The sequence below is a fragment of the Taurulus bubalis genome, assembly GCF_910589615.1.
Source record: "Taurulus bubalis genome assembly, chromosome: 2".
Classification (NCBI taxonomy): domain Eukaryota; kingdom Metazoa; phylum Chordata; class Actinopteri; order Perciformes; family Cottidae; genus Taurulus; species Taurulus bubalis.
In genome coordinates, this window is record NC_136590.1 from 32048221 (window position 1) to 32062415 (window position 14195).

General features: G+C 43.0%; 1 protein-coding gene across 1 annotated transcript in view; it reads right to left on the minus strand.

Annotated features, from left to right (window-relative positions):
* Positions 1-14195, minus strand: part of cfap54 (cilia and flagella associated 54) — a gene marked incomplete at its 5' end in the record, with an annotated part of 86613 nt that overhangs the window by 1079 nt on the left and 71339 nt on the right. Inside the window, one exon of the mRNA XM_079237829.1 lies at positions 101-247. Within this exon, the coding sequence (XP_079093955.1) occupies positions 101-247 (147 nt within the window). The remainder of the gene's footprint in view (positions 1-100; positions 248-14195) is intronic.

A 14195-nucleotide genomic window follows, 5' to 3' on the forward strand; every position in this document is an offset into this window, starting at 1 on the left:
AAGTACTAAATCCACTGATGTATGTTTTTCCAACTTTTTTTTAAACTCTGACGAGTATATCTCTGTGTTTGATTATGCATTTATTCATACATTTCTGTACCTGCTTTTTAAGTAATTCCTGTGTCAGTTTTAAAAGTGTGGTACTCTGTATTCCTCTTAAGTCACTGAGCAGCAAAGTCGCCCGAGCCAGAGTAAGACTAGACCCTGGTGGCATGCGTGTCCGTCCTGACAGCAGGGTCACAGCTTCCTACTCACATACAATTACACACAAAACAAAGCAGCACTGTAATTAGTTTAAATCATTATACAGTCCAACAATATGTGGATGATGTTCATATAAGAACTGTTGAAATCAAAATCACAATATCGAGACAGAACAGCAATAGCAATTGAAATATACTTTAAAACTATGTTTAAAAATGCAAAATAATCATATCACTCATTTGCTCAGAAAATTACAGGGAGGAATAATAAAACGAAGAAAATAAGTAAGCATTGTGATTGATTAAGTTGTGCGTTCTTTAAGCTATTGTTGTTGTAATGTACTCTGGCATGTATCTCAGTTCACACATATTCAAACTTGAGAGTTTCAGCCGAGAATTTTTGCGTGAAGTATGATGCTTTCCGACTAGACGAGTCCGGAATTCTTCATCAGTTCAACAAAGAAAACTACCAACTGTTTGCATGAAATGCTGGCACACGGTGGAATTGCCCCAAATGATCCCTGTGTCAAGCTAGTGGCGCAATGGATAACGCGTCTGACTACGGATCAGAAGATTCTAGGTTTGAATCCTAGCTAGCACACTTCTTTAACTTGTATATCCATTGCTCCTCGTCAAACAAGTCCTTGCATTACAAACTGTGTATGAAACTCATGTGAACATTTGAGGTACCGCTTAGCTTGTACAATTCTTGAACTTCGAAATTGCCTGCTGATAGTTTTCAAAGTTCATGCTCTATGAACTATTAATTCAAGTAGATTTTAGCTATAAAAAGGTTGAATGATGAGTGAGCTGACTTTTATGGCAAAAAAGAAGCTCTCGGTGGACCAAGAGGCCGTGATCGTATAGTGGTTAGTACTCTGCGTTGTGGTCGCAGCAACCCCGGTTCGAATCCGGGTCACGGCAGCATCCATTGCTCCTCGTCAAACAAGTCCTTGCATTACAAACTGTGTATAAAACTCATGTGAACATTTGAGGTACCGCTTAGCTTGTACAATTCTTGAACTTCGAAATTGCCAGCTGATAGTTTTCAAAGTTCATGCTCTACGAACTATTAATTCAAGTAGATTTTAGCTATAAAAAGGTTGAATGATGAGTGAGCTAACTTTTATGGCAAAAAAGAAGCTCTCGGTGGACCAAGAGGCCGTGATCGTATAGTGGTTAGTACTCTGCGTTGTGGTCGCAGCAACCCCGGTTCGAATCCGGGTCACGGCAGCAGGTTCGAGTTGTACCCTCTTTAAGCTATTGTTGTTGTAATGTACTCTGGCATGTGTCTCAGTTCACACATATTCAAACTTGAGAGCTTCAGCCGAGAATTTTTGCGTGAAGGATGATGCTTTCCGACTAGACCAGTCCGGAATTCTTCATCAGTTCAACAAAGAAAACTACCAACTGTTTGCATGAAATGCTGGCACACGGTGGAATTGCCCCAAATGCTCCCCATGTCGGGCTAGTGGTGCAATGGATAACGCGTCTGACTACGAATCAGAAGATTCTAGGTTCAACTCCTGGCTAGCTCGTACACTTCTTTAACTTGTATATCCATTGCTCCTCGTCAAACAAGTCCTTGCATTTAAAACTCATGTGAACATTTGAGGTACCGCTTAGCTTGTACAATTCTTGAACTTCGAAATTGCCTGCTGATAGTTTTCAAAGTTCATGGTCTACGAACTATTAATTCAAGTAGATTTTAGCTTTAAAAAGGTTGCATGATGAGTAAGCTGACTTTTATGGCAAAAAAGAAGCTCTCAGTGGACCAAGAGGCCGTGATCGTATAGTGGTTAGTACTCTGCGTTGTGGTCGCAGCAACCCCGGTTCGAATCCGGGTCACGGCAGCAGGTTCGAGTTGTGCCCTCTTTAAGCTACTGTTGTTGTAATGTACTCTGGCATGTGTCTCAGTTCACACATATTCAAACTTGAGAGCTTCAGCCGAGAATTTTTGCATGAAGGATGATGCTTTCCGACTAGACCAGTCCGGAATTCTTCATCAGTTCAACAAAGAAAACTACCAACTGTTTGCATGAAATGCTGGCACACGGTGGAATTGCCCCGAATGCTCCCCATGTCGGGCTAGTGGCGCAATGGATAACGCGTCTGACTACGGATCAGAAGATTCTAGGTTCGACTCCTGGCTAGCTCGTACACTTCTTTAACTTGTATATCCATTGCTCCTCGTCAAACAAGTCCTTGCATTACAAACTGTGTATGAAACTCATGTGAACATTTGAGGTACCGCTTAGCTTGTACAATTCTTGAACTTCGAAATTGCCTGCTGATAGTTTTCAAAGTTCATGCTCTATGAACTATTAATTCAAGTAGATTTTAGCTATAAAAAGGTTGAATGATGAGTGAGCTGACTTTTATGGCAAAAAAGAAGCTCTCGGTGGACCAAGAGGCCGTGATCGTATAGTGGTTAGTACTCTGCGTTGTGGTCGCAGCAACCCCGGTTCGAATCCGGGTCACGGCAGCATCCATTGCTCCTCGTCAAACAAGTCCTTGCATTACAAACTGTGTATAAATCTCATGTGAACATTTGAGGTACCGCTTAGCTTGTACAATTCTTGAACTTCGAAATTGCCTGCTGATAGTTTTCAAAGTTCATGGTCTACGAACTATTAATTCAAGTAGATTTTAGCTTTAAAAAGGTTGCATGATGAGTAAGCTGACTTTTATGGCAAAAAAGAAGCTCTCAGTGGACCAAGAGGCCGTGATCGTATAGTGGTTAGTACTCTGCGTTGTGGTCGCAGCAACCCCGGTTCGAATCCGGGTCACGGCAGCAGGTTCGAGTTGTGCCCTCTTTAAGCTATTGTTGTTGTAATGTACTCTGGCATGTGTCTCAGTTCACACATATTCAAACTTGAGAGCTTCAGCCGAGAATTTTTGCATGAAGGATGATGCTTTCCGACTAGACCAGTCCGGAATTCTTCATCAGTTCAACAAAGAAAACTACCAACTGTTTGCATGAAATGCTGGCACACGGTGGAATTGCCCCAAATGCTCCCCATGTCGGGCTAGTGGCGCAATGGATAACGCGTCTGACTACGGATCAGAAGATTCTAGGTTCGACTCCTGGCTAGCTCGTACACTTCTTTAACTTGTATATCCATTGCTCCTCGTCAAACAAGTCCTTGCATTACAAACTGTGTATGAAACTCATGTGAACATTTGAGGTACCGCTTAGCTTGTACAATTCTTGAACTTCGAAATTGCCTGCTGATAGTTTTCAAAGTTCATGCTCTATGAACTATTAATTCAAGTAGATTTTAGCTATAAAAAGGTTGAATGATGAGTGAGCTGACTTTTATGGCAAAAAAGAAGCTCTCGGTGGACCAAGAGGCCGTGATCGTATAGTGGTTAGTACTCTGCGTTGTGGTCGCAGCAACCCCGGTTCGAATCCGGGTCACGGCAGCATCCATTGCTCCTCGTCAAACAAGTCCTTGCATTACAAACTGTGTATAAAACTCATGTGAACATTTGAGGTACCGCTTAGCTTGTACAATTCTTGAACTTCGAAATTGCCAGCTGATAGTTTTCAAAGTTCATGCTCTACGAACTATTAATTCAAGTAGATTTTAGCTATAAAAAGGTTGAATGATGAGTGAGCTAACTTTTATGGCAAAAAAGAAGCTCTCGGTGGACCAAGAGGCCGTGATCGTATAGTGGTTAGTACTCTGCGTTGTGGTCGCAGCAACCCCGGTTCGAATCCGGGTCACGGCAGCAGGTTCGAGTTGTACCCTCTTTAAGCTATTGTTGTTGTAATGTACTCTGGCATGTGTCTCAGTTCACACATATTCAAACTTGAGAGCTTCAGCCGAGAATTTTTGCGTGAAGGATGATGCTTTCCGACTAGACCAGTCCGGAATTCTTCATCAGTTCAACAAAGAAAACTACCAACTGTTTGCATGAAATGCTGGCACACGGTGGAATTGCCCCAAATGCTCCTCATGTCGGGCTAGTGGCGCAATGGATAACGCGTCTGACTACGAATCAGAAGATTCTAGGTTCAACTCCTGGCTAGCTCGTACACTTCTTTAACTTGTATATCCATTGCTCCTCGTCAAACAAGTCCTTGCATTTAAAACTCATGTGAACATTTGAGGTACCGCTTAGCTTGTACAATTCTTGAACTTCGAAATTGCCTGCTGATAGTTTTCAAAGTTCATGGTCTACGAACTATTAATTCAAGTAGATTTTAGCTTTAAAAAGGTTGCATGATGAGTAAGCTGACTTTTATGGCAAAAAAGAAGCTCTCAGTGGACCAAGAGGCCGTGATCGTATAGTGGTTAGTACTCTGCGTTGTGGTCGCAGCAACCCCGGTTCGAATCCGGGTCACGGCAGCAGGTTCGAGTTGTGCCCTCTTTAAGCTACTGTTGTTGTAATGTACTCTGGCATGTGTCTCAGTTCACACATATTCAAACTTGAGAGCTTCAGCCGAGAATTTTTGCATGAAGGATGATGCTTTCCGACTAGACCAGTCCGGAATTCTTCATCAGTTCAACAAAGAAAACTACCAACTGTTTGCATGAAATGCTGGCACACGGTGGAATTGCCCCGAATGCTCCCCATGTCGGGCTAGTGGCGCAATGGATAACGCGTCTGACTACGGATCAGAAGATTCTAGGTTCGACTCCTGGCTAGCTCGTACACTTCTTTAACTTGTATATCCATTGCTCCTCGTCAAACAAGTCCTTGCATTACAAACTGTGTATGAAACTCATGTGAACATTTGAGGTACCGCTTAGCTTGTACAATTCTTGAACTTCGAAATTGCCTGCTGATAGTTTTCAAAGTTCATGCTCTATGAACTATTAATTCAAGTAGATTTTAGCTATAAAAAGGTTGAATGATGAGTGAGCTGACTTTTATGGCAAAAAAGAAGCTCTCGGTGGACCAAGAGGCCGTGATCGTATAGTGGTTAGTACTCTGCGTTGTGGTCGCAGCAACCCCGGTTCGAATCCGGGTCACGGCAGCATCCATTGCTCCTCGTCAAACAAGTCCTTGCATTACAAACTGTGTATAAATCTCATGTGAACATTTGAGGTACCGCTTAGCTTGTACAATTCTTGAACTTCGAAATTGCCTGCTGATAGTTTTCAAAGTTCATGGTCTACGAACTATTAATTCAAGTAGATTTTAGCTTTAAAAAGGTTGCATGATGAGTAAGCTGACTTTTATGGCAAAAAAGAAGCTCTCAGTGGACCAAGAGGCCGTGATCGTATAGTGGTTAGTACTCTGCGTTGTGGTCGCAGCAACCCCGGTTCGAATCCGGGTCACGGCAGCAGGTTCGAGTTGTGCCCTCTTTAAGCTATTGTTGTTGTAATGTACTCTGGCATGTGTCTCAGTTCACACATATTCAAACTTGAGAGCTTCAGCCGAGAATTTTTGCATGAAGGATGATGCTTTCCGACTAGACCAGTCCGGAATTCTTCATCAGTTCAACAAAGAAAACTACCAACTGTTTGCATGAAATGCTGGCACACGGTGGAATTGCCCCAAATGCTCCCCATGTCGGGCTAGTGGCGCAATGGATAAAGCGTCTGACTACGGATCAGAAGATTCTAGGTTCGACTCCTGGCTAGCTCGTACACTTCTTTAACTTGTATATCCATTGCTCCTCGTCAAACAAGTCCTTGCATTACAAACTGTGTATGAAACTCATGTGAACATTTGAGGTACCGCTTAGCTTGTACAATTCTTGAACTTCGAAATTGCCTGCTGATAGTTTTCAAAGTTCATGCTCTATGAACTATTAATTCAAGTAGATTTTAGCTATAAAAAGGTTGAATGATGAGTGAGCTGACTTTTATGGCAAAAAAGAAGCTCTCGGTGGACCAAGAGGCCGTGATCGTATAGTGGTTAGTACTCTGCGTTGTGGTCGCAGCAACCCCGGTTCGAATCCGGGTCACGGCAGCATCCATTGCTCCTCGTCAAACAAGTCCTTGCATTACAAACTGTGTATAAATCTCATGTGAACATTTGAGGTACCGCTTAGCTTGTACAGTTCTTGAACTTCAAAATTGCCAGCTGATAGTTTTCAAAGTTCATGCTCTACAAACTATTAATTCAAGTAGATTTTAGCTATAAAAAGGTTGAATGATGAGTGAGCTAACTTTTATGGCAAAAAAGAAGCTCTCGGTGGACCAAGAGGCCGTGATCGTATAGTGGTTAGTACTCTGCGTTGTGGTCGCAGCAACCCCGGTTCGAATCCGGGTCACGGCAGCAGGTTCGAGTTGTGCCCTCTTTAAGCTATTGTTGTTGTAATGTACTCTGGCATGTGTCTCAGTTCACACATATTCAAACTTGAGAGCTTCAGCCGAGAATTTTTGCATGAAGGATGATGCTTTCCGACTAGACCAGTCCGGAATTCTTCATCAGTTCAACAAAGAAAACTACCAACTGTTTGCATGAAATGCTGGCACACGGTGGAATTGCCCCAAATGCTCCCCATGTCGGGCTAGTGGCGCAATGGATAACGCGTCTGACTACGAATCAGAAGATTCTAGGTTCAACTCCTGGCTAGCTCGTACACTTCTTTAGCTTGTATATCCATTGCTCCTCGTCAAACAAGTCCTTGCATTTAAAACTCATGTGAACATTTGAGGTACCGCTTAGCTTGTACAATTCTTGAACTTCGAAATTGCCTGCTGATAGTTTTCAAAGTTCATGGTCTACGAACTATTAATTCAAGTAGATTTTAGCTTTAAAAAGGTTGCATGATGAGTAAGATGACTTTTATGGCAAAAAAGAAGCTCTCAGTGGACCAAGAGGCCGTGATCGTATAGTGGTTAGTACTCTGCGTTGTGGTCGCAGCAACCCCGGTTCGAATCCGGGTCACGGCAGCAGGTTCGAGTTGTGCCCTCTTTAAGCTATTGTTGTTGTAATGTACTCTGGCATGTGTCTCAGTTCACACATATTCAAACTTGAGAGCTTCAGCCGAGAATTTTTGCGTGAAGGATGATGCTTTCCGACTAGACCAGTCCGGAATTCTTCATCAGTTCAACAAAGAAAACTACCAACTGTTTGCATGAAATGCTGGCACACGGTGGAATTGCCCCAAATGCTCCCCATGTCGGGCTAGTGGCGCAATGGATAACGCGTCTGACTACGAATCAGAAGATTCTAGGTTCAACTCCTGGCTAGCTCGTACACTTCTTTAACTTGTATATCCATTGCTCCTCGTCAAACAAGTCCTTGCATTTAAAACTCATGTGAACATTTGAGGTACCGCTTAGCTTGTACAATTCTTGAACTTCGAAATTGCCTGCTGATAGTTTTCAAAGTTCATGCTCTATGAACTATTAATTCAAGTAGATTTTAGCTATAAAAAGGTTGAATGATGAGTGAGCTGACTTTTATGGCAAAAAAGAAGCTCTCGGTGGACCAAGAGGCCGTGATCGTATAGTGGTTAGTACTCTGCGTTGTGGTCGCAGCAACCCTGGTTCGAATCCGGGTCACGGCAGCATCCATTGCTCCTCGTCAAACAAGTCCTTGCATTACAAACTGTGTATAAATCTCATGTGAACATTTGAGGTACCGCTTAGCTTGTACAATTCTTGAACTTCGAAATTGCCTGCTGATAGTTTTCAAAGTTCATGGTCTACGAACTATTAATTCAAGTAGATTTTAGCTTTAAAAAGGTTGCATGATGAGTAAGCTGACTTTTATGGCAAAAAAGAAGCTCTCAGTGGACCAAGAGGCCGTGATCGTATAGTGGTTAGTACTCTGCGTTGTGGTCGCAGCAACCCCGGTTCGAATCCGGGTCACGGCAGCAGGTTCGAGTTGTGCCCTCTTTAAGCTATTGTTGTTGTAATGTACTCTGGCATGTGTCTCAGTTCACACATATTCAAACTTGAGAGCTTCAGCCGAGAATTTTTGCATGAAGGATGATGCTTTCCGACTAGACCAGTCCGGAATTCTTCATCAGTTCAACAAAGAAAACTACCAACTGTTTGCATGAAATGCTGGCACACGGTGGAATTGCCCCGAATGCTCCCCATGTCGGGCTAGTGGCGCAATGGATAACGCGTCTGACTACGGATCAGAAGATTCTAGGTTCGACTCCTGGCTAGCTCGTACACTTCTTTAACTTGTATATCCATTGCTCCTCGTCAAACAAGTCCTTGCATTACAAACTGTGTATGAAACTCATGTGAACATTTGAGGTACCGCTTAGCTTGTACAATTCTTGAACTTCGAAATTGCCTGCTGATAGTTTTCAAAGTTCATGCTCTATGAACTATTAATTCAAGTAGATTTTAGCTATAAAAAGGTTGAATGATGAGTGAGCTGACTTTTATGGCAAAAAAGAAGCTCTCGGTGGACCAAGAGGCCGTGATCGTATAGTGGTTAGTACTCTGCGTTGTGGTCGCAGCAACCCCGGTTCGAATCCGGGTCACGGCAGCATCCATTGCTCCTCGTCAAACAAGTCCTTGCATTACAAACTGTGTATAAATCTCATGTGAACATTTGAGGTACCGCTTAGCTTGTACAATTCTTGAACTTCGAAATTGCCTGCTGATAGTTTTCAAAGTTCATGGTCTACGAACTATTAATTCAAGTAGATTTTAGCTTTAAAAAGGTTGCATGATGAGTAAGCTGACTTTTATGGCAAAAAAGAAGCTCTCAGTGGACCAAGAGGCCGTGATCGTATAGTGGTTAGTACTCTGCGTTGTGGTCGCAGCAACCCCGGTTCGAATCCGGGTCACGGCAGCAGGTTCGAGTTGTGCCCTCTTTAAGCTATTGTTGTTGTAATGTACTCTGGCATGTGTCTCAGTTCACACATATTCAAACTTGAGAGCTTCAGCCGAGAATTTTTGCATGAAGGATGATGCTTTCCGACTAGACCAGTCCGGAATTCTTCATCAGTTCAACAAAGAAAACTACCAACTGTTTGCATGAAATGCTGGCACACGGTGGAATTGCCCCAAATGCTCCCCATGTCGGGCTAGTGGCGCAATGGATAACGCGTCTGACTACGGATCAGAAGATTCTAGGTTCGACTCCTGGCTAGCTCGTACACTTCTTTAACTTGTATATCCATTGCTCCTCGTCAAACAAGTCCTTGCATTACAAACTGTGTATGAAACTCATGTGAACATTTGAGGTACCGCTTAGCTTGTACAATTCTTGAACTTCGAAATTGCCTGCTGATAGTTTTCAAAGTTCATGCTCTATGAACTATTAATTCAAGTAGATTTTAGCTATAAAAAGGTTGAATGATGAGTGAGCTGACTTTTATGGCAAAAAAGAAGCTCTCGGTGGACCAAGAGGCCGTGATCGTATAGTGGTTAGTACTCTGCGTTGTGGTCGCAGCAACCCCGGTTCGAATCCGGGTCACGGCAGCATCCATTGCTCCTCGTCAAACAAGTCCTTGCATTACAAACTGTGTATAAAACTCATGTGAACATTTGAGGTACCGCTTAGCTTGTACAATTCTTGAACTTCGAAATTGCCTGCTGATAGTTTTCAAAGTTCATGCTCTATGAACTATTAATTCAAGTAGATTTTAGCTATAAAAAGGTTGAATGATGAGTGAGCTGACTTTTATGGCAAAAAAGAAGCTCTCGGTGGACCAAGAGGCCGTGATCGTATAGTGGTTAGTACTCTGCGTTGTGGTCGCAGCAACCCCGGTTCGAATCCGGGTCACGGCAGCATCCATTGCTCCTCGTCAAACAAGTCCTTGCATTACAAACTGTGTATAAAACTCATGTGAACATTTGAGGTACCGCTTAGCTTGTACAATTCTTGAACTTCGAAATTGCCAGCTGATAGTTTTCAAAGTTCATGCTCTACGAACTATTAATTCAAGTAGATTTTAGCTATAAAAAGGTTGAATGATGAGTGAGCTAACTTTTATGGCAAAAAAGAAGCTCTCGGTGGACCAAGAGGCCGTGATCGTATAGTGGTTAGTACTCTGCGTTGTGGTCGCAGCAACCCCGGTTCGAATCCGGGTCACGGCAGCAGGTTCGAGTTGTACCCTCTTTAAGCTATTGTTGTTGTAATGTACTCTGGCATGTGTCTCAGTTCACACATATTCAAACTTGAGAGCTTCAGCCGAGAATTTTTGCGTGAAGGATGATGCTTTCCGACTAGACCAGTCCGGAATTCTTCATCAGTTCAACAAAGAAAACTACCAACTGTTTGCATGAAATGCTGGCACACGGTGGAATTGCCCCAAATGCTCCTCATGTCGGGCTAGTGGCGCAATGGATAACGCGTCTGACTACGAATCAGAAGATTCTAGGTTCAACTCCTGGCTAGCTCGTACACTTCTTTAACTTGTATATCCATTGCTCCTCGTCAAACAAGTCCTTGCATTTAAAACTCATGTGAACATTTGAGGTACCGCTTAGCTTGTACAATTCTTGAACTTCGAAATTGCCTGCTGATAGTTTTCAAAGTTCATGGTCTACGAACTATTAATTCAAGTAGATTTTAGCTTTAAAAAGGTTGCATGATGAGTAAGCTGACTTTTATGGCAAAAAAGAAGCTCTCAGTGGACCAAGAGGCCGTGATCGTATAGTGGTTAGTACTCTGCGTTGTGGTCGCAGCAACCCCGGTTCGAATCCGGGTCACGGCAGCAGGTTCGAGTTGTGCCCTCTTTAAGCTACTGTTGTTGTAATGTACTCTGGCATGTGTCTCAGTTCACACATATTCAAACTTGAGAGCTTCAGCCGAGAATTTTTGCATGAAGGATGATGCTTTCCGACTAGACCAGTCCGGAATTCTTCATCAGTTCAACAAAGAAAACTACCAACTGTTTGCATGAAATGCTGGCACACGGTGGAATTGCCCCGAATGCTCCCCATGTCGGGCTAGTGGCGCAATGGATAACGCGTCTGACTACGGATCAGAAGATTCTAGGTTCGACTCCTGGCTAGCTCGTACACTTCTTTAACTTGTATATCCATTGCTCCTCGTCAAACAAGTCCTTGCATTACAAACTGTGTATGAAACTCATGTGAACATTTGAGGTACCGCTTAGCTTGTACAATTCTTGAACTTCGAAATTGCCTGCTGATAGTTTTCAAAGTTCATGCTCTATGAACTATTAATTCAAGTAGATTTTAGCTATAAAAAGGTTGAATGATGAGTGAGCTGACTTTTATGGCAAAAAAGAAGCTCTCGGTGGACCAAGAGGCCGTGATCGTATAGTGGTTAGTACTCTGCGTTGTGGTCGCAGCAACCCCGGTTCGAATCCGGGTCACGGCAGCATCCATTGCTCCTCGTCAAACAAGTCCTTGCATTACAAACTGTGTATAAATCTCATGTGAACATTTGAGGTACCGCTTAGCTTGTACAATTCTTGAACTTCGAAATTGCCTGCTGATAGTTTTCAAAGTTCATGGTCTACGAACTATTAATTCAAGTAGATTTTAGCTTTAAAAAGGTTGCATGATGAGTAAGCTGACTTTTATGGCAAAAAAGAAGCTCTCAGTGGACCAAGAGGCCGTGATCGTATAGTGGTTAGTACTCTGCGTTGTGGTCGCAGCAACCCCGGTTCGAATCCGGGTCACGGCAGCAGGTTCGAGTTGTGCCCTCTTTAAGCTATTGTTGTTGTAATGTACTCTGGCATGTGTCTCAGTTCACACATATTCAAACTTGAGAGCTTCAGCCGAGAATTTTTGCATGAAGGATGATGCTTTCCGACTAGACCAGTCCGGAATTCTTCATCAGTTCAACAAAGAAAACTACCAACTGTTTGCATGAAATGCTGGCACACGGTGGAATTGCCCCAAATGCTCCCCATGTCGGGCTAGTGGCGCAATGGATAACGCGTCTGACTACGGATCAGAAGATTCTAGGTTCGACTCCTGGCTAGCTCGTACACTTCTTTAACTTGTATATCCATTGCTCCTCGTCAAACAAGTCCTTGCATTACAAACTGTGTATGAAACTCATGTGAACATTTGAGGTACCGCTTAGCTTGTACAATTCTTGAACTTCGAAATTGCCTGCTGATAGTTTTCAAAGTTCATGCTCTATGAACTATTAATTCAAGTAGATTTTAGCTATAAAAAGGTTGAATGATGAGTGAGCTGACTTTTATGGCAAAAAAGAAGCTCTCGGTGGACCAAGAGGCCGTGATCGTATAGTGGTTAGTACTCTGCGTTGTGGTCGCAGCAACCCCGGTTCGAATCCGGGTCACGGCAGCATCCATTGCTCCTCGTCAAACAAGTCCTTGCATTACAAACTGTGTATAAATCTCATGTGAACATTTGAGGTACCGCTTAGCTTGTACAGTTCTTGAACTTCAAAATTGCCAGCTGATAGTTTTCAAAGTTCATGCTCTACAAACTATTAATTCAAGTAGATTTTAGCTATAAAAAGGTTGAATGATGAGTGAGCTAACTTTTATGGCAAAAAAGAAGCTCTCGGTGGACCAAGAGGCCGTGATCGTATAGTGGTTAGTACTCTGCGTTGTGGTCGCAGCAACCCCGGTTCGAATCCGGGTCACGGCAGCAGGTTCGAGTTGTGCCCTCTTTAAGCTATTGTTGTTGTAATGTACTCTGGCATGTGTCTCAGTTCACACATATTCAAACTTGAGAGCTTCAGCCGAGAATTTTTGCGTGAAGGATGATGCTTTCCGACTAGACCAGTCCGGAATTCTTCATCAGTTCAACAAAGAAAACTACCAACTGTTTGCATGAAATGCTGGCACACGGTGGAATTGCCCCAAATGCTCCCCATGTCGGGCTAGTGGCGCAATGGATAACGCGTCTGACTACGAATCAGAAGATTCTAGGTTCAACTCCTGGCTAGCTCGTACACTTCTTTAGCTTGTATATCCATTGCTCCTCGTCAAACAAGTCCTTGCATTTAAAACTCATGTGAACATTTGAGGTACCGCTTAGCTTGTACAATTCTTGAACTTCGAAATTGCCTGCTGATAGTTTTCAAAGTTCATGGTCTACGAACTATTAATTCAAGTAGATTTTAGCTTTAAAAAGGTTGCATGATGAGTAAGATGACTTTTATGGCAAAAAAGAAGCTCTCAGTGGACCAAGAGGCCGTGATCGTATAGTGGTTAGTACTCTGCGTTGTGGTCGCAGCAACCCCGGTTCGAATCCGGGTCACGGCAGCAGGTTCGAGTTGTGCCCTCTTTAAGCTATTGTTGTTGTAATGTACTCTGGCATGTGTCTCAGTTCACACATATTCAAACTTGAGAGCTTCAGCCGAGAATTTTTGCGTGAAGGATGATGCTTTCCGACTAGACCAGTCCGGAATTCTTCATCAGTTCAACAAAGAAAACTACCAACTGTTTGCATGAAATGCTGGCACACGGTGGAATTGCCCCAAATGCTCCCCATGTCGGGCTAGTGGCGCAATGGATAACGCGTCTGACTACGAATCAGAAGATTCTAGGTTCAACTCCTGGCTAGCTCGTACACTTCTTTAACTTGTATATCCATTGCTCCTCGTCAAACAAGTCCTTGCATTTAAAACTCATGTGAACATTTGAGGTACCGCTTAGCTTGTACAATTCTTGAACTTCGAAATTGCCTGCTGATAGTTTTCAAAGTTCATGCTCTATGAACTATTAATTCAAGTAGATTTTAGCTATAAAAAGGTTGAATGATGAGTGAGCTGACTTTTATGGCAAAAAAGAAGCTCTCGGTGGACCAAGAGGCCGTGATCGTATAGTGGTTAGTACTCTGCGTTGTGGTCGCAGCAACCCTGGTTCGAATCCGGGTCACGGCAGCATCCATTGCTCCTCGTCAAACAAGTCCTTGCATTACAAACTGTGTATAAATCTCATGTGAACATTTGAGGTACCGCTTAGCTTGTACAATTCTTGAACTTCGAAATTGCCTGCTGATAGTTTTCAAAGTTCATGGTCTACGAACTATTAATTCAAGTAGATTTTAGCTTTAAAAAGGTTGCATGATGAGTAAGCTGACTTTTATGGCAAAAAAGAAGCTCTCAGTGGACCAAGAGGCCGTGATCGTATAGTGGTTAGTACTCTGCGTTGTG